Source organism: Gymnoscopelus braueri (assembly GCF_963280865.1).
Source record: "Gymnoscopelus braueri genome assembly, chromosome: 15".
NCBI classification, from domain to species: domain Eukaryota; kingdom Metazoa; phylum Chordata; class Actinopteri; order Myctophiformes; family Myctophidae; genus Gymnoscopelus; species Gymnoscopelus braueri.
The window spans coordinates 26,432,660-26,453,832 of record NC_137620.1 but is presented as its reverse complement, the minus strand read 5'-3'; the positions used below and the strand labels follow the sequence as shown (position 1 = coordinate 26,453,832).

The following is a 21,173-nucleotide window of genomic DNA, read 5'->3' as shown; positions in this document are numbered from 1 at the left end:
GTATACTTGACTTGTGAATGAGTGAGTGAATGAATGAGAGTGAGTGAGTGAGTGAGTGAGTGAGTGAGTGAGTGAGTGAGTGAGTGAGTGAGTGAGTGAGTGTGTGTGTGTGTGTGTGTGTGTGTGTGTGTGTGTGTGTGTGTGTGTGTGTGTGTGTGTGTGTCTGTGTGTGTGTGTGTCTGTGTGTGTGTGTGTGTGTGTGTGTGTGTGTGTGTGTGTGTGTGTGTGTGTGTGTGTGTGTGTGCGCGTGTGAGCGTGTGTGCGTGTGTGTGTTTGAGTGTTTGAGTTAGTGAATTTATAGAGTGGGTGGGTGAGTGAGTGAATGAGTGAGTGAATAAGTGAGCGTGTGCATATTAATGTAGGTATTCAACGTATATGCATAAGTGTGTAATGTATCCAATGACTTGGGTTCCTCCTGCAGGTTTGCTGACCTGGGTCAACTGTGCCTATGTGAAATGGGGCACCAGAGTCCAGGACTTCTTCACCTATGCCAAGGTCATTGCTCTAATCGCTGTCATCATCACTGGTATGGTGTTGATTGGACAAGGTACTGGCACCATCTCTTTCTTTCCTTTTATACTTTGGTAGCTACCTGGGCATGATAGAAATCCTTATATTTTTCATCATCTTTATCTGTTGCCTACTGGTGTGTAAATTGGCAAGTTTCGCCTTGGCGGCTGTGGCATCACTTGTGTTACACTGATATTGGTGACCTACTGATTTACATTGCACTACAAACTTCTGTCATGGGTAATATAACATGTATACAGCCATTTCACTTTCCACAAATTGTTTACCAGGACTAGATGTTTTATGAATTGGCAGAATCGTCTTTGTTTGCATTTTTTGAGAGCTGTTTTGCCCCCACACAATGAGAGTGAATAGAATTGTTACTTCGGCCTCCTTGTTCACGGCGCACAAACTCAACTGACAAAATTATTGATAATATTTGGACTTATATCATGCCCAGGTAGTACCACAGTACATCTCTCACATCTTCCACCGTGTGAACATTTCTATTGAAACTGCACTGCATAAAAATTACCTTAACGTGCATGCATGTATTGGCTTCCTATTTCCTAGGTCACACTCAGAACTTTGATGGCTTGTTTGAAGGCTCATCCAGAGACCCAGGGGCCCTCGCTCTGGCCCTGTACTCGGCTCTGTTCTCTTACTCTGGATGGGACACCCTCAACTTTGTCACAGAGGAGATCAAGAACCCAGAGAGGTAGGGACAATATGCGTACATTATACAGAATTCCAGTGAAAATGTTAGAATATTAAATGCAGAAACTAACCTATTAGCTGAAGAGCTTAGGGATCACCTTTCACTGGTTCTGTAGCATGGCGATGAGTGAAAAGATTTGGTGTTGAGGGAAAAGGGGACATTTTAACAGAAGAAATGCCTGAAGGCACCTGGAGGTTGCCAGACTTGCCACAATGCCATGATTTAACCAGTGCTTATCACACACTCTCACAATAATAATTGATAACAAAAATATATATATAAAGTGGGGAGGGACAGAATCATACTTTGTTAAAATGGTCTGGACAAATCCAATTAAATAGAAAAATAGAAAACCAAGCCTGTGTGTGTGTGTGTGTGTGTGTGTGTGTGTGTGTGTGTGTGTGTGTGTGTGTGTGTGTGTGTGTGTGTGTGTGTGTGTGCGTGTGCGTGCGTGTGTGTGTGTGTGTGTGCTTGCGTGCGCGTGTGTGTACGCGCGTGCGTACATGTGTGCACATGTAAGTGTGCATGCATGTATTTTATCCCTTTGCTTCAATTCACACTGCCCAAAGCTGACCAAATAAAGACATGTGATCACAAGTCTGAGTTCTCAGGCAGATTAGGTGACACCCCCACCTTCACCAAATCCCTCACTCTGCCTCTTCCCTGCCCCTAACCAAGGGGTCATCTCTTGACCCAGTAACTGATGATGAACCCAGAATCCAAGACACAACTGAATGCATTCCTCCTGTAAATTGACTCCTCTATCTCCCTCTGTTGTTTGTTCATGTGAACTACAGAAACCTGCCATTGGCCATTGCTATTTCCATGCCCATAGTGACTGTGATTTACATCTTGACCAATGTGGCATACTACACCGTGCTCCCCATCAACGCAATCCTGGACAGCGATGCTGTGGCTGTGGTAAGAGCCTCAATGTCCTTCTCTGATTTGAAACGCTATTCAAAAAGTGACATTTCAGGTAGGCTCATGTTTATTCAGAAAGAGGCACCAGGCTGACACTGAGGTAAGACAAAGTAAGGTGGGGTAAGGTAAAGTTTTAATGGCCCTGAGGGGAAATTTGGTTTTCAAGCACAGGCAGAAAATTTGTGCAAATGTAAATAATAATAAACTTTATTTATTCAGCACTTTCCAAAAAAGGTTAAGCATTGTCAATATGCACTCACATCTAGACAGTGTCACGTGTACTGTAGAAGCACATTTGAGTCATGCATATTTTCAGTGACCTTATGTTTATCGTGAATGCGGCCCCAGGCTATCAATGAGGTAAGGTAAGGTAAGGTAAAGCTTTAATGTACCCGAGGGGCAATTTGTTTTGCAAGCACAGGCAAAAAATTTGTGCAAATATTAAAATAATAAACTTGATTTGAATAGCACTTTCCAAAACAAGGTTGGGCCGTGTCAATATGCACTAAAATCTAAACAGTGTGACATGTACTGTAGAACGCTGTTTGGGCAGACTCTTTAAACCATTAGTTCTCAAACCTTTTCGTGGCAAGGACCCCCAAATTGATATATGTTTGGCCGCGGACCCCCGTCTGAAAATGTTCTGTGCCAGGAACCCGAAGAGTTGCGTTAAAACATTCAAGATGTTTCTAAAATGTTCAAAATTAGCAGATGTACAAGCTCGTAGCGCGGCACGAAGTCACGCGCTGTGAGCTTGTATATCTGCTATTTTTTAATAGCCAACGATAAAATATGGTTAACGTGGTTAAACTGATTGCGATGCTGTATTAACAAATTTGGCTGGGGACCCCCTGGAACCCCTGGGGGTCCCGGAACCGCACTTTGAGAACCAATGCTTTAAACTAATGGAAGGGGTCAGAACATCATGTAAGATAAGATGTTATCACCTGCTCTGTCACTGTGGCCTCAGCATGGTTGTAACTGAATGTTCTGTCTTCTCACCTCCCAGACTTTTGCAGACCAGGTGTTTGGTGTGATGAACTGGACCATTCCTGTAGCTGTGGCTCTGTCCTGCTTCGGAGGACTGAATGCCTCCATACTGGCTGCTTCTAGGTGAGTGGTATAACCACTTTGGAAGAAATGTAAAAAAATATAATTAAATAATCCATTGTGAGATGTAGATAGGCTATTATCGCTATTCTTTGAAGATTTTTGAAGATTCTTTCATGTATAAAATAGGGCATAAGTGATTAAAACCAGAAGATCCCAGACGATATCTAGTCATATCTAGTCAATATTGATATAATATTGATATATTTCCCAGCCCTTGTTACATCCATCACTGGTCATTAATTATACCATACCATGTTCTTTATGTCTCAAAAGGCTTTTCTTCGTGGGCTCCAGAGAAGGTCATCTACCAGACTTCCTGTGCATGATCCATGTTCAGCGCTACACTCCCATTCCTGCTCTGCTCTTCAACGTCAGTCAGCCCTTTCACTTTCACAATACTCATTTTGTCAGTGTTTGTTTATCACTTAAACTCAATTTACTTTGTTGACCAGAGTCTCCCAGGGCTCTATACAAGGTCCGATCCCTTGTTTCCCTCCCCACTAGTCTCGCGTGGCCAGACTGTTGCCTCCCACAATTTTCAAATGCTTCCGGTCGGTCATACAGTCTGGAGCACGGAAGTTCTGAAAATGATCAGGCGATAAAGCAGATGTGAGGCCTCCTCCCCACTTCCGTTTCGTCTTTACAGTCGCACAAATGTATCAGAATATAAATCCAAATCATCTAAGCATAAATAGCTTGCTGCTTAGCAGAAATGGAAATTACAAAATAAAATGTAAAAAAATGGTTGAACATTCTGCGAAAATAGGTGAACACTGTCTTTCTGTTAGTAATATTCATGTCAGGCTATTCGTCGTATGAGAAAGTAGTCAGGAGGCTGTTCCGAAGAGATGATACGTTTTGGGTCACAAAAGTCAAGGTCACAATCAAGGTCAAGATTAGAATCAAGAGCAGAAGGGAAGATTTTCATGACATTTGGTAGGAATAATCTACTGATCAGGATCATACTGGCTGCCTCGAAATCATGATCATAATCATAATAATAATCACTCATATTAGATGGAAATTACAAGGACTTTTGCATATTGTTGTTGATGGTATGCAGTCTATGCACTACTGACTGGACTGCAATCTTTATAGTTTTTGTCTGTGATCTCATAGGTGAATCTCTTTATTGTATAATTCCTTAAACCCATTGTTCTGTGTCCTTTAGATCTTCCATTATATGATAGAAATTTGGAACGTTTTATGACATTTTCCTCTTCACAATGACACTTAGACATTTAAAAGTTTGTTTACCTACTGAATGTCCCTGCAGGGTGCCATGGCGCTGGTCTACCTGTGTGTAGAAGACATCTTCCAACTGATCAACTACTACAGCTTCAGCTACTGGTTCTTTGTGGGCTTGTCCATCCTAGGACAACTCTATCTACGCTGGAAGCAGCCTGACAGAGAGAGACCACTAAAGGTACCCCAATCATAGCTACAAAGTACAAACCAACCAACGCAATGTAGCACACACACATTTCAATCCAAATGTTTTAATATTATAGTCACATTTCTCCTGACATTTGTCAGATTTTTCATATTCCATCCTGAATATGAAGAATTTCTTTTTTTTTGTCTCCGCCAGAGGCCTCCTAAAAGCTAATGAGTTCTAATGAGTTCTAGCCCGTCTTCATTCACCATTGACAAAGTATAAAATAGGGCTTTCAGAGCAAGCGAGTGCTAGACCGTCTTCGCTCACAGTTCCTCTCTCTCTGTCTCTTTTTCCCACAGCTGAGTCTGTTCTTCCCCATCATCTTCTGTTTCCTCACCGTCTTCCTGGTGGTAGTGCCGCTATACAGCGACACCGTCAACTCCCTGATTGGCATTGGCATCGCTCTGTCAGGTGTGCCCGTCTACTTCCTCTGCATCTACACTCCAGCCACAAAGAGGCCCATGTGGGTCCGAAAGTACATCGGTAAGAAGTGCATACTCACATGATATAATAGCAAATGCGTGATGGTGAGTGTGGTCATCTAACCCTAAACTTAAGTAATTACTTTCAAACTGTTATTTTTTTTAGCTTAACATATTCATGCACACCAATATAAGATAAAAAAACTAAATATACCCTCTAGAGGGCACTGCTGTGTTTCTTCATGGCATGCTGAAAGAGCATTTTAATACCAATAACAGTATCATTCTTCTCTATTTCATTTAGCCTATACACTCTTCCATTCAATATAATGCAGAGTCCTTTTGCTCTCTATATGAGGGTGTTTTGTGAAAGAAATGTGAAAGTATAATAATGAACTTCATGTGTTTCATGTGGCACAGAAAGTAATATTGTAACATACCTCATTATTTTTAATTCAAAGTAATAACCAACACTGCAATATGTGGTCTAATCTGATGCTGTGGCATCAGTAGGTAAATGGCGCATTTATACTGGTCCTTTCCCCAAGCACTTTACAATGTATTTCACATTCATACATTCAAACACAAATTCACACACTGATGGTGTAGGAAACCATACAAGGCACCAGTTAGGGGTTCAGTGTCTTGCTCAAGGACACTTTGACATGCGGCTAGGAGGAGCTGGGGATTGAACTGGGAACCCTCCGATTCCAAGAATGCCATTCTACCTCCTAGGCCACTGCCGCCCTGGTTTTATGCTTTATTTGTCAACATTAGCAACACCAATTCAAATGTCAAGTGGGCTACAAGAAATTTGACTTGATGTAGCTACTTAATTGAACAGATTATGATGATTCTCAATGTACCCAATGTACACAGGATTTGGCCTGGGTCAATCCCCTTGAGTAATTTTGTATTCACTAGCAACTTAACCCATTAAGACATGAGGCCGATTCTACAAATGTCTCTAAATCCTAACAGTTTTCTGAAAAACAAACAACAAATCAGTGGTGCTCAAACTTTTTCATGTCAAGGACCACCAACATTATAAGTATTTGGCCACCGACATCCATCTCAAAATATTTTGTTCCAGGACACAGCCAGAAGCAAATATTTGAGTTAAAAATAATACTCAAAGATTTTTTTTGTTTGTTTCAAAAATAGCAGATCTACAAGTACAAGCTCATAGCGCGGCACCAAGTGCCGTGCTATGAGCTCGTAGATCTGCTATTTTTGAATAGCCAAAGTGTAAAATTATGGTTAAAGTGGTTACACAGATGCGTTCCCGGTTTTAATGGGTTAATTGTGACCTTCACGATCAATGCTCGAGGCCCCAGGGTACATAAATGTCATGCAGACTAATCTCTCTTTTTGTCTCTGACCATCACAGCCAGAGCCGGCCTGCTGATTCAGAAGGTGTGCTATTCTGTTGTGACGGAATTGGACAAAGACGACTAAGAAACAGACGATAAGGCATGCAACAAGGCAGAGTACAGCGGTTTAGAAGTCACATTCTGCTGGAGACTGACAACGCACAAATGGAAGAGGCCTAACCCAAGCCTATCCTGACCAGCCAATTACAATAGACCTCAATGCACAATGTCTGGACTCAAGCTTTACCAAAAAGCATCAGTTAGATGCAGCTCTCTGAACTGCTCATTGTCACTTTGATGAGGTTTATGAATGTACGATGGTGGCGATCCTTCAGTGGCCAAGATGACCTTCCAACTGACTGTGATACAGAACTCAATACACTGCACAGGAATCAACACCATTTTCTGTTAGAGAACTGTTGTACTAATGTATGAAGAACTTGTATTTCCAATTGAGACAATGTCTGAAGATAATTGACATGCAACAAGGGCTAGAAACTTTTAGATCTTATTTAAAAATGATTAGGATTGTTTTGAGTGGAAAGGAGACATCTTTTAAACTAAAGCACTGATGCCCACTACCCATGGGCAATGATATAATTTGTAGTAAGAAATATAAATAGAAAACATTTTTATGAATTTAGTTATGTGGAAGGGAAAGTTAATTTATATTTATCCTGTTGCATTTTTATTGTGCCACAGTTGATAAGTTCTTGTTCTGTAAAGGGCTACCCCCCCCCACACTCACACACACAAATGAACTCCTTACATTTTTATTCTTATTCTTTCTCTCTCTCATGTATGGACTATGCACATGCAAGAGGGTTTGAGATGACAGAGTACAGAACTGCAGTAAGACTTATGTATTTATAATAAAAAAATATTTGTGGACAATAAAAATGCCTTTTCCACCCTGTTTTGTCCAATACACTGCAATAAACAAGCTAGGAAATCAAATCACAAGGAAGGAACACACAACTATGGTCGATATAAGACAGCAGAGAGCTGCTCTTTAATTAGAATACATACATGTACAATGACAAACCCTTCCCACCCACCCTCCCGTCCAATAATTTCTACGTTCAACATAAATATGTACACGATTCATTGGGCTCCCAAGCTATGCGTCAATCTCTTCTATCCAAGAGTCTCCTTCCAAGGCCTCGTCTTATCACTGGCTGGCTGGGATACTGGCTTGCCTTTGGCTGATGGTGCGGCGATGGGTGGGGCTGTCTGTTGGAGAGGGTTGTGGGTAAATGTCTGCCTCAGCGGTCCTGAGAAGAAAGGAGAAAGGAGCAAATTAAGCACTGTGGTGAAATGTATGAAACATTACAATGGTGACACTTAACATGTTCATTGATGTACCTACGCAAGAGAAGAGTGATGGGACTATCTAGTGTTCAGAGTGTGCAAGTACAACTAATCAACATACATACTGTACTGAGCTGAAACAGGTTCATAGACAATCATATTATCCATTAAGCACTTTAACCATAGTGTCCCTATTTTGGGAATGTCATTATATAAAAAGAATAACAAAAAATATAGCAGATCTACAAGCATTGTGAGCTTGTAAATAGGCTACTTTTGCTATTTTTGAACTAGAGCTTAAGCGGTTCAGATTAAGAACTTTCACTTGATCTTTTTGACTATTCCTGTCCTGTCTGACCCTATCAATTATAATCTGTGGAAATGTAATAACATTTGATGTTGCCCTACACAACAGCAAAGGCTATTTACTGTTACACTACTAGGCTAACATCTATAATATTTAAAGTTTTGAGCATTCCCCAGTGTTAGTGATTGAGAAGAAAATGTCTTGTCAATACTAGCAATTGAAGTGTGGAGAACAATCTGTGTACACAGGACTACTGAAGCGGTGGTGCCAACCTTTAGCAGCAAGGTCCAAATGGTTCTTTATCCTCCTCTCCCTCTCCTCCAACTGCTGGGCCAATTGAGCATTCTTCCAGCCTGAAGGGACAGACAAGATATTTCAAGTCACGAACAAAGAAAAGGAATATATAGAGAGAAAGAATGGAGAAAGAAACTATCCGAAAATACAACATTGTTCATTTTAAATTCTGTTCATTAGAATTATAAACTCTTTAGATGGACAAAAAGCTGTGGAAGACTAATTTGAGTTACAAATCACTTTAACAAAAATAAGTTGGTTAGTTAACGTATGTCCCCATTCGCGTTAATGTGTGTCCTTGTACACCCACTCATCCTTCACGTTCAAAATTCCACTTCCTACAGGACTTAAAGAATGTACGGTATTATGCTTTTCGAGAACACCCACCCTTCTTCATGCTTGCGATGATGCCGTCGCTTTCAGGCAGAGTAGAGGTTGGATGGGTTATCCTCTCTGGGATGTTAAGCTTCTGCCTGACCAATGGATGCCTAAGTAGGGCCACTTGTGCCAAGGAGAAGGTGTTGGAGGTCAACCAATAAGTAAACACCGCCTGAGGAATGAATGACAGTCAAAGAAACATGTAGATTTAGAGGAGACGAAGTGTGACATGATGTTTTTCAGGCCATGTGGTGAACTGGTACTTAAGGTTAGAAGTACCAAAAGAAAAAGCTGACCACAATCCCGCTCTTGCCGCCCGCGGGCGTGTGCACTAACGAGCACAAGAATTTAACGGGACCGCGCCTGCTTGCCTCTTCACCCCTCAACTTCTCTGCACGTCCCAAAGAATCGCCCGTCTCTCATTGAAAATGAATTACTAAGGTGCGTCACTCACTCCCCGTCTGAGACGACCTTAACACAACTTTGCCAAAGAATAATAGTTACACTTAGCCTGTTGGATCACCTATCTCTAACAAGTTTCAAGTTGATTTTCATACCATACTGAAATGAACTGAATACAATGGCTTCCTCAAAAAACTGGAAAATGGTCAGCTGTAACATCAAGTATACCTTGAGTCACAGTCAAAAGGGCAAAACATGACAGAAGAGGGCTGGCGGAATATGGGGGACACAGGGATTCATTCCTTGTCCCTCCACATTCAGGTATTAACAGCCTTTCAGCGAGCCTATGGCACTGTGTGTTCTTCTATGACAGACTAAGTTTGGACATGGTGCAGATAATATGATAATAATAATCATAAGCCTGATGGCAAATAAAGGTACTGAAGCCTATTCTTCACTGAGCACACTATTGAATTTGCACAAACAATAGGACAATTCCAAGTAGAAGCCACAGTTAAATATCTTCCTGCATGTTTCCAAACACATACATTTTAATTGTACAATAGAAAAACTACAGATGATAAAATCAATGATGAATGCCACACATTCAATTGAATAGGCTAATTTTGCTGGATTTCCTCAGTCAAGGTGGCCACACGGGTAGCCTTGAAAGTGATAGGGAAGTATGGAAATACTGACAACCAGTGCAATGTGCACAGCTTCATGCAAACCTAGATGTACCAGTAAGTGGTGGTACGTAATTATAAAGCCCATCGCTATTGTTTGCACAGAACGGGATCAACATTTTAATCCAATCAAATTGTCCTGCACAGCCAAAAAAAGTTGACAGATACATTTAAACTGATTTACAGTAGAAACTGTATGAGGTCAGATGAGGTTGATGCAATACAAAGAGCTTAAAATGAAGAAAACAAGACTGACCGTGGGGAAATTGATGGTGAGGGGAAGTATAATGAAGGGCATGATCCTGAACACTGTCTTCATGGCTTTTAGGTTGGGGTTGTCCACACCAGACTCTGCTCCCAACTGAAAGACACAAAGTTGACATGTACGTTGGGTGAGTCTCACTCGCCAAAAATAGCAGATTTTCAAATGAACAATGCATCACCATGTCGGATGATCCGTTATGGGTTCTTCCAAATCACCTCCATTAACCCATTTAGACCTGAGGCCAATGCTAAAAACGCCTTCTAAATCCTGACCTACGTTTTCTGAAAAACTTTACAACAAATGTATGTTGCTATATACTGTGCATAGCAACAAGAACCCCAAAAGGGGTTCCCGTCTTGAAAGGTATAGTTACAAATAGGGGTTCCCACCCAAAATGGGTTAAAGTCGAACGGGTTATTTTATAATTGGTTTGACAACGTTAAACCATGCTGACCTCCAGGATGAAAAACATGGTACCGGTGACAACCACTGGGAGCAGGAAGTAGGGGTCTGCTGCCGTCAGGTCTGTGAACCACAGTGCTCCTCCGGTCTGCAGGCTGGGCACTGGGAGATACGCCATCTTCCTCAGCGCTATGAAAAATGAAATGAAGACTGGCGCCTGAGGAGAACAGAGGGACGTTTGATTGGTCAAAAGCATTAGCAACTTTAAACCGTACACACTTTGTTGAACGTCAAATAGCCGCTCTACAAGCTCACAACGAGTCTCGGGCTTGAAGATCTGCTATTTTTTTTTATTAATCTTCGCCTATTATGACATGCCCAGAATAGGGACAACGAGGTTCATGTGGTTCATAATCTGAACTAAAAAATAAGTTTATTGAGATTAGGTTGGTCTGTCCACATACATGGCTTTTAGGCATGTACAGAAGATTTCATCATAATTCACAATTAACCAGTGGTGTAAAGTAACTAAGTACTGTACTTAAGTACAATTTTGAGGTTCTTTTACTTTACTGGAGTATTTCCAATTTTCAATACTTTTACTTTTACTCCACTACATCTGAGGAAAATATTGTACTTTTACTCCACTACAATTATTTGATAACTTTAGTTACTTTGCAGATATACATTATTATATCAAAAAAACATACATTAACCACTTAGCCCTATTTTATACATTTATTTGAAAATAGCCGATCTACAAGCTCACAACGCGTCGCGACGCGTTGTGAGCTTGTAGATCTGCTATTTTCAAACATTTTAGTACTTTTATTTTGGTACTTTAAGTATATTTTGATGCCAATACTTTTGTACTTTTACTCAAGTAACATTTTGAACACAGGCCTTTTACTTGTAACAGAGTACTTCTACATTGTGGTATTGATACTTTTACTTAAGTAAAATATTTCAGTACTTTTTCTGCAATAAAAACGTAACGTGTGGTTTTGTCTTCTTTGTGTAGATAGCATATCCAGTGATTTGAAAACACTAAATGGTTAATAGTCTATCCTTTAACTACTTAAACCTTATATACTTTGTTGTATGTTAAATTGTGAAAATAGACGATCTACAAGCTAGTTTGTGGCTGGTGAGTTGTGAGCTGGAAGATTGGCTATTTTTGCCGAATGTTTACCGGATGTTCTGCTTGGTGTCATCTGTAACAACGTTACTATTTAGTACCACAAAAAGGGGAGACCGGTACAAAGAAATATACTGACCTGCACCAAGGGAACCAGGAAGCCACGGAGAGGGTTCACATCATGCTTCTTCTGGAACAAGGTTAGGTCAGAGTAGGCCTTCGCGACTATGATACAGAAAGGCATTAAAAAGGCATTAATGAGGCTGTTGTTTTGAAGCTGGACAGCAGATAAAACATCTACTATATAATGATGTTAAATGAAGAAAAAAAAACAGAAAGAGAATTTACATTCAAATTTATTTCCACTTTGTTTGGCCTCATTCATTCTGTTGGTCATTTTGGTCATCTCCGGTAATACGTTGTTGAGCTTGGCTGCCTCCCTCTGTCCTTTCACTATGACCGGAAACACAGCCATGCGGGCAAACACCGTTCCTGCATGAGGAAAAGGAATGGATACAGAACTAGGACACCGTGTCATATGGTCGCTGGTAGGCAGAAACCTTGTAACTCCATATTTCACATTTTCATGTTGTTTTCATAAATTAATGACCTGTTTCACAAGCCCACAATGTGTTGTGTGTTGGCTTTATAATAGCATACCCAAAAGAGGGGTGCCGGGCTAAAAGTGGTTAAGTCTGTCTGTGGGTTTTATACATATTTATCCAATTAAAACAAGTATTAAAACGAGCTTGTGGCTAAATAATATGGAACCATTGCAAAAAAATTTTTTTTATCCATTTCCTGAAAAGTAATGGTTCCAAGTCCACTCGACAGCGACGAGATGTAAAGCACCCTCCTGACATAGCTTCCAAGCTAATTCCAATGCAAATTTTGGCAAATGTTCCCCCCCAGAATATGGATGCTGTGGTTAAGTGTTGTTTATGGGTTTGCACCATTTTGAGCTTACCTGCGACAATGGCGCCCCACCAGGGTAAGCCTACATCCATATGCAGAAACTCCAGCAAGTTCTGGATCAGCCCTACTGGGGTATGGCCAGCGAGGCCCAGTTCCGCTAAGCTGGGTTCATGAAGTGCCCCCTGTAAAACCTCCGCTGCAGTTAGTGGAGCCTCGGTCAACAGCTCAGTGATGGCAGCGGAGGGGTCAGAGGTCACAAGGATAGGAGTGGACTCCAGGACTGGAGGGGAAGCGGAGGCTTCCACGGCGGGAATCGCCAGGTTAACAGTTTCAACTGGGATCTGGTGATATTAATACAACATGGCATCACTGTGAACTTAGGTACAATGCATTTAACAGTTGTCAGCTCTTTTGAATTGTATTATTAATGTGATCTCATTCCATTTGGCTTAAGAGCATCTGTGAACAGAACAACTATATTTGTTATGGTTAAAGTTTTAACTGAACTTCTACTACGTTTTACAATTCCATCATGGCCTTGAAGAAAATGAACTGGCAATATTTCATGCAAACTATACAGATCTTGTCTATCTTGTCTATATCATATTGTCTAACATGAAGCTGATAACAGCTTCATGTCATGGACAGAACAGAACCAGCAGACTCACCTGTGAGCTGTTATATCGCACTGTTGCACGGTTCAGCAATGGGAACCTTCCACTGTGTTGTCTACCCAGAACAATCTGAGTGGCCGTTCTCCTGCACTCCACTACCGTATGGAAGTGGAACTTCTGTAGACGGAAGGAGGGGGAATATTGTCAAACAAATGCTCACTATATAGGACTGATAGCACTGAAGGATCTATAGGACCACATTGGAAAGCTCTCAAGCGTTTTAAGTGTTTTATCCTTTTTAAAGATATGTACAAATACGGTGTATTGGACATGTATATGCATTCTTGTAACATCAACATACAAACATCAATCAACCAATCAAAGATCGAACTTGGAAGTATTGCTGGTATCCATTGACCCAGACAGAAATACCATACGTACATGTAGGACCACTGAATCTATATACTAACTAAATAGAAGGAAAAACACGCTGCAATGTTAGATAAATACGGACTGAGACTGTTGCTATAGTTTGAGATCAGATTAATCTGACCCTTAGCCAGTGGTGTAAAGTAACTAAGTACATTTACTCAAGTACTGTACTTAAGAGGTATATTTACTTTAGTATTTCCAATGTTCAATACTTTTACTCCACTAAATCTCAGAGGCAAATATTGTACTTTTACTCCACTACAATTATGTGACAACTTAAGGTACAAGTTACTTTGTAGATTTGGATTATTATTATTACGAAACACTCTAACCACTTCAGCCCTACATACACATTTCGACCATTTGAAAATAGCAGATTTACAAGCTCACAATGCGTCGCGTGATCCGAGATCGGCTATTTTCAAAACATGTTTAATACATTATGAAATGGGACCGTCTGCACAATGAGTACTTTTACTTTTGGTACTGTAAGTATATTTTGATGCCGATACTTTTGTACTTTTACTCAAGTAAATTTTGAATACGGGACTTCTACTTGTAACAGAGTATTTCTACATTGCAGCATTTTTTTGTTTTACTTAGGTAAAACATGTGCTTCTTTCAACACTGCACTTCTTAGCACAAGATGCACTGTAGCCCCATTACGAACCTCTCCCTCTGAGGGAGAGCTTCGTAATGGGGGCTAGATGCACTGTCAAAGTCACAGGAGGCATGCTGCTCACTGTAAAGGGTAACCGGAAAACTCGCCCCAAAACACGCTCGCCCCCATTATTTTCGCGACCAGCGGTTCTTGTATTCTTCTTATATATGATTTACTGAGGATAAGGTAAATACGGTTAGGTTTAAGCATCATTTTACTGAGGTTACGTTTTGGAACAAGGCTAGGTTTTGGCACCGTTTTACTGAAGTTACGTTTAGGAATAAGGTTGAGTTTAGTTTGGCATAGTTTACTGAGGTATACCAGGTGAATACCGCCAGTATGCCCCGGGGCGACTGTGTTTTGGGGCGAGCGTTTTGGTATTCCTGCAAGGCACTGGAGATGCTAACCCGGCTAGCTGTAGATGTTTTCGCTGTTTGTCGCTTAATTCTGAGAGAACAGATATAATGACATTATGACAAACATAAATATGTGAACAAAACACACCTGTTTCCATGTTCCTGGAAGTGAATGACTGCCAGGCCTGGGTTTCCCCGTCTGTCTTAAAAGACATCTTGCTAAGCAACCCTGAGTCGCCCCACTCCTGATGGCAGCCATGTTTACTGACAGTGTTGCCAAGTTATGTGAGAGAAATAAGCAACCAAGTCTAGGAAAACAAGCCCAAAAGAAGCAAAATGACCACTTTATTTGAAAATAGCCGATCTACAAGCTCACAACGCACCGCGATACGACGCGGTTCTGAGCTTGAAGATCTGCTATTTTCAAAAAACTTCAAATCGCAAATCTGGTATGCGGGGCTCCCTGGCACAAAACATTTTCAAATGTGGGGTTAGGGGACAAATTAAAAACATTAATTTGGGGGTCCATGACATGAAAATATTTGAGAACCACTTAAATAATAATTTAAAAAAAACATTGTAAACAAGCCCAAATAAGCAACTACACTTTAGAAACAAGACCAAAAAATCAGCAACCCACAACTACCAATATTCACAAGCGACTTTACAGAAAAAGAAGTCCAAAGTCGCTTATAAGAAGCCGACATGGCAACACTGTTTACTCAATAGAAGTGCTACGGAACGCAGAAGCGGACAAAATACAAAATGGTTGTCAAAGTGAATTGTCCATCTTGTGTTTGTGAAAACTATGAAATATGGGTTATTTAATTTAACTACTTAAAAAAATAGAAATAAGATCGATGGTTGTGAAATACTACTCCAAGGAAGGGGGACTGGTTGTCCAATCTAGGATCCGCCGTAGCCCTGAAACATGACTGTCATATCATGACAGTCATGAACTTCAACCTGTTTTTTGCACTCTCTCTATATTTAGCCCGTACATCTACACAAACGTTCAAATTTCAAATATAAAGTGCTTAACTCATGGCCACGGATGGCATATTGTATGGGCCAGCAGAAATAGCCGTATCTCCTGTATTGTTCAATAAAAAGCATTTTAATCCAATTGGATCCAATACATAGATAAATAAAATACAAGAAATAAAAGATGCAAAAATGTTTATGATATGAAATATAATTCAAGCAATTTACCTCCACACATAACACCGATTCACTCATACCTACATACAGATATATATTTATATATATTCGAACACCCACATCTATATAAAGATCCAGGTAAATATTGATAAAAGTACATTCAAGCTCAGAACCCATTATTGAGTTGATATCTGATACAATCTCTAGACAGTATGGTTTAGATTACTGGACAGTCCCAGAATATATGGAAGTGGTCAGCCATTGTTATTGCAATCTCTCCAACAATTCCCTGACCATTCTGTGTACCATTTTGTAAGTATTTTCTCCTTGGCGTAATAAAGAACCTAATCATGTTCTTTCATGAGAACTCTCTCCAAAGGCAATAGTAGTGGTGGATAATACGCTACATATATTCAGCCATTCATCCTCTTTTAGGGTTATGCCTGCCTCCTTTTCCCATTACCTGGATCTTTCTTTAAGTCATCAAACACTTTATTAAGCTGAGCATCAATATTCTCAGTGTTGGGATTTTCACTGCAGTAAGAAATTACTGGGTATAATCAATCTGTTATTATATGTTTGTGCACTGATATACTTCTTACTGATAAATATAACGTGATTGCTACATTCAGTAGGTATATGATTAATACAAAAGTGTAACAAACCTTTCCACAAACTCTTTGTCTTTGTTCATGTAGAACCTGGAGCACACTGCTTAAAGAAAGTGCTCCATTGATACTTTAAGCCATTGCAGGCTACAACATGCAGGCTGTGATGGGGACATGTATAGCTTGGCCTATATTATGTAGCCTGCACAGAATAACACTTTTAATATCCAGTTTGATGGTGTCAGGGAAGGACAGGCAGACCAGTCAAGACAAGACCTGTCTTTATCGTTGATAATACAGTGACATGACATGTTTGTACTTTTAGGCTAATAATACGCTACTTGCGCAATAAAAATCCATTAAAGCTTAAGAGGGGATGAGTCCAACAACTGCATACGAACGGTGAACGGCTAAGGGCAAAATCAGATAAAAAAAAGTTTCACCAAGTCATACAGTAGATGCCACAGTTTCAGGTCCAGTCGCACTAAATGGAATTCAGAACCATGGACAGCGGGAGAGCTGTTTGTTCTGTGTGTGTGCCGGTCGTACGCCCTTAGAAAAAGCCTACAGAAACGGAGTGGAGATCAACAGACAGACAGACACTCGCCCCTTATGGGGGTAATTTAGGTTTCTCTGATTTTGACAGAGAATCGTTCATAAATTAGACATTGTGGAAAAGTGATCTCATAGGCTAATTGATTTTGAACGAAGTCATTGTTGTAGTAAAAGTCAAAATGTTTGTATTCTGTAATGTGTAGGCCTATTACCTATTATATTAATGTCGCAAAGCCATTAGGCTTTCAGGGGCTTTTCAATCCTATTTAGTTGACCTTATTTCTAAATAAAGTATTCAATCAATCAATCAATATTCAATCAATCAGGATTAAATCGAATCAATCTTAAAATCAAGCCAGGACTTTATCAAATAGCACTCCAAGTAGACCCCCTGGAGCATGACCTATACAGCGACCATTTAATTACAAATTACAAATCACAAGAACAGCCTATGTCCTATGTCCTACGCATGTTATCAACCTTATATTTTCAAAAGTGTGGTGAACGTCAACAGGAAGAGATCATGGCGACTTCTCAACAGGAAACTTTTATTTGTATTTTGCACATACTTAAGTGGTTTCAACAAAGTTCTGCCAATGACCTAAATCACAATAATGAACAATATAGCCTAACTAGGCTATTTATTGTGTTGTGTTACAGAACAATACAGGAATGGTCGGCATCAACAGAAAACAAAGTAGCTATCAGCAGGGTGAAAGAACAGCAACAGCAGCATGTTTCTTTCTTTCTCGTGTCCATCTCGTCTGAGACTGTCACAGCAGTGTCAGTCCTCCAGGAACTCTGATCACTAACTGGATGATTGACTGGTGTTGGATTCCATAACAAGACAGAAGGGTTGAATCCCCTTCCAGTTGTTTGTTTGTGAAGATCAGCCGCAGAGTCTCACTGTCTGCACACACGCACACAAAAGAGAGTAGGCTAATTTATATACATTTCAGTGATTTCACAGCACTTTTTGATGTTGTTTTTGTTTTAATTCAACAAAACTTGTTGCTCATAGCCGGGTCCAGTCCAGCTCTGCCCATAGACCCCAGAATTCCACAGCAAAACAGCCTTTGTTTCGGTAAATAGCAAAAATAGTTTTTTTTATTTTTTTTTACTGAAGACGGAGACCTCACAAGGCAGAGGGATTTTCGGTCTATGAGCAGAGCAGAGCTCTAAAGAGAACACACTAACGCTCTGGACCAGGGCTACTCATAGACCAAAGATGCTTACCAACGTTGCCCGGAAGCCTTTCTGCAATTTTCTCTTTCAGCTGCAACACTGTCATGGCCTTCATTTGATCCTCTGTGTTGCACAAGTCAATGACCATCTTCTCTCCCCTGAATCCAATCACCACGACCTGGTAAATTCTACCCATCTTTGTTGTTTTTTGAGACTTTGCGTATCCGACAGCTTAAAAACAGTTTGCAGTCTGATCTGATGCTGATGGCAAGTTGGAAACTTCGCGGAAACAGGCACAAGTTTCTCTTTCATGTAGAACACGTGACACATCCAATCAAGTGTGTAAGCCTATGGGATAACCTATAGGCTTCCTTTCCCATAAGTCACTTGGCTTCTTGGAATTGGCACAGCCGAGAGGGAAAGCGAGCTAGCGAAAGGATAACACATAGCCTAATAACAAATTGCATTGACACAGCAAAATATCTTCCACCAGTCCAGTCTTTAATATTGTCCTGATCGTGAACGAAGCTCTGGGGACTGACTTGAAAGAAAATGGCCACACAGCAGCAGCAGGAGGAAAAGAGCTATGACCCCAGGGACACCACTCTGAAATTTGTCAATAGACCAGATGATTTGGATGCACTACGTGGGTTATGAAAAAATAATTACAATAGCCTATTGTCAATTTGTGGATGTGCTACTTAACAAACACTTATTGGATTTCAATGTGTTATGTATACCTGAATGCAAGAATGAATGGACATTAATGTAGTTAAGTTCACCAATCCAAACATATTAATCAACAGCATATTATTATTATTAAGTTATACCAAATATCCCTTTGACTGTTGTCTTGGAATGTGTCCTAAAATGGAGGGGTGCAAGTCACAATTCTCATATAGACACATGGGGGAGTCCTTTTTATTATCCCATATACATTGGATGTAACTTTACAGTTTCTATGTGTATCTTATTCCTCAGCCCCAGAAGATGGCGACAGGTGTCTCCGAGCAGAGATGTCCTGTGGTCATGCTGTTACACCAGAGTCTCTCACAGGATGGTGTCGCAGCTTACTGGACCAGGTAATTTCCTTCCATCATCCCATTTATAGATCCCATTCCATAGGGTTGATCTAAGTACGTGGTTCTCAAAGTGGGGTCGGGGGACCCCCAGGGGTCCTTGAGGGGGTTCCAGGGGGTCCCCAGCAAAATGTGTCAATATAGCATCAAAAAGAGTTCAACCACTTTAACCCTACTTTATACTTAGGGTTATAGCAGATCTACAAGCTCATCTAGATGCTTGTGAGCTTGTAGATCTGCTATTTTCTAGACATTTAAAAAAATTGTGAACCATTTGGAAAGAGTTTGAGAATTCTTAACACCCATATCTTCTCATGGGGTTTCTAGAAAATCTTTTCAGATGTGGGTCCGCGGCCAAATAAATCTTGAGAGCCACTGCTCTAATTAGTAAGAAAAAGTGTTTTCTTGACATAGCTGGAACAACTGACTGTTTTAATTTAAAGCAGTGTTGAACCGTGGGTTCTACCAAACTAACTGGCCATGATAAGTACAAATATTGACCATCATCTTTATCCATCTTGTGTCCGTGCTCTGTGAGTGAGCAATGCGAAAAAATATAGTGGATTCCATTCAGTTATTGTAAAGTGAAACCGGTCTCAAAATCACGCTCTTAAAAGAATGTAAACAATGCAGAATGCACAATGCCAATATAATAAAACCACTTTATGTGTAGGAGGAAAGTTCATTTCCCCCCGTGTTTTGCAGGCCTCATTTGGTGCTACTGTGCACTAAGTACTGCTCTGACTTCATAGAGTGTCATTTTATCTTTAATCCCAGGGCCAGTACAAATTCAAGTGCCCTGCATTAAAGGATGGCACTCTGCAGAAGTGTGATGAGGTGTGGTCCTATCAAGAGGTGCGTAAACTGGCAGTGCTGACTGCTGAGGAGATGCAGTACTTTGAAGAAATCCTAGCTCGCCTGGCAGCCACAGAATACTGTGAATTTAAAACAGTGAGTGTTCTGGTATCATATTCCCATTAGAACATAAAAGAGGCTTTTAGAATTATGAGAAGATAAGATTTTAACAGCAATGATTTGGTGTGACTTTTAACAACCAAAGAACACTCCATTTCTGATGCCTGTCATCCCACTCTTTTCCGAAGTGTCCAGGATGCAACACCTATGTGGAGAGAGAGGACCTCACCAACCTAAATGTCCAGTGCACCATCTGTGTAGCAGAAAATAAGCATTTCTACCAGTTTTGCTGGCAGTGTCTGAAGCCGTGGAAAGGCCGCGCTCCGCGCTCCGACCGTTGCAGCAACATTGGCTGCGTGAATCGTGACCTGGAAATTCTGAAGAACTGCAAGACCACCTCCCTTCCTCAGGTGGAGGGAGTCGATGCCTGTCCCTCCATCCGGGCCTGCCCTACCTGCGGCCAGAGAGTGGAACACGACAAGACAGGGTGTAAGAACATCATCTGTCCTCGCTGTCAGATTGAGTTCTGCTTTGTGTGTCTGAAACTCACCCCTGAGTGCTTGAAGACAAGCTCATATTTCAGACCTTGCAGTGCCGGCATAGCTCCAAGGCAAACGTCTATACCTGTATGGCGTAAAAACTAGGAAGAAAGGCACCGTACACATGTACATACATACAGTAGCTACTGTACACTGTCAGATGCATGATTAAGTACGGTTGAGTTAACCATTATTAACATCCAATATTGTTTGCGTTTTTCAGACGTTTAATGTTTTCAATGTACATTGATAGATAGGACATTTTTGTCAAATAAAGTTAGGTATTTGGTTACATATTATCCCAATCCCATTGCCTGGAGGGGCGGTCACGCGGTGACTCCCAAGTTGGTTGTGAAATCTACGATCTACTGTTTTGGACTTTATTTATTTTTCTAGTTTAAGGTGGAGTAGAGTAAACTGTTCGCTGAGATGAAACTGTGTTTGCTTTTTCTTTCGCATTCCCTCTACAATC

General features: G+C 40.7%; 3 protein-coding genes across 6 annotated transcripts in view; 2 read left to right on the top strand and 1 right to left on the bottom strand.

Moving 5' to 3' along the window:
* Positions 1-7,391, top strand: part of slc7a7 (solute carrier family 7 member 7) — a 14,008-nt gene extending 6,617 nt beyond the window's left edge. For all 4 annotated transcript variants that reach the window (XM_080451840.1, XM_080451842.1, XM_080451841.1 and 1 more), the window contains 8 exons: positions 422-547; positions 1,084-1,228; positions 2,026-2,149; positions 3,162-3,265; positions 3,539-3,635; positions 4,542-4,691; positions 5,003-5,186; positions 6,516-7,391. In XM_080451840.1, coding sequence (XP_080307966.1) covers positions 422-547; positions 1,084-1,228; positions 2,026-2,149; positions 3,162-3,265; positions 3,539-3,635; positions 4,542-4,691; positions 5,003-5,186; positions 6,516-6,583 — 998 coding nt within the window. In that variant the 3' untranslated portion in view covers positions 6,584-7,391. The remainder of the gene's footprint in view (positions 1-421; positions 548-1,083; positions 1,229-2,025; positions 2,150-3,161; positions 3,266-3,538; positions 3,636-4,541; positions 4,692-5,002; positions 5,187-6,515) is intronic.
* A 90-nt stretch (positions 7,392-7,481) lies between these two features.
* oxa1l (OXA1L mitochondrial inner membrane protein) lies at positions 7,482-14,918 on the bottom strand (the record flags this gene model as incomplete). The annotated part of the gene is made up of 10 exons (XM_080451845.1): positions 7,482-7,772; positions 8,389-8,469; positions 8,798-8,960; positions 10,133-10,237; positions 10,596-10,760; positions 11,821-11,906; positions 12,030-12,173; positions 12,649-12,937; positions 13,265-13,387; positions 14,808-14,918. The coding sequence occupies 10 exons, from the start codon at positions 14,916-14,918 to the stop codon at positions 7,636-7,638; spliced, it is 1,404 nt and encodes a 467-aa protein (XP_080307971.1). The 3' UTR covers positions 7,482-7,635.
* Positions 14,919-18,720: 3,802 nt separating this feature from the next.
* LOC308102234 (putative E3 ubiquitin-protein ligase RNF144A-A) lies at positions 18,721-20,816 on the top strand (the record flags this gene model as incomplete). Its single annotated transcript, XM_080451849.1, has 4 exons — positions 18,721-18,814; positions 19,150-19,250; positions 20,025-20,198; positions 20,351-20,816. The coding sequence occupies 4 exons, from the start codon at positions 18,721-18,723 to the stop codon at positions 20,804-20,806; spliced, it is 825 nt and encodes a 274-aa protein (XP_080307975.1). The 3' UTR covers positions 20,807-20,816.
* Positions 20,817-21,173: the final 357 nt, after the last annotated feature.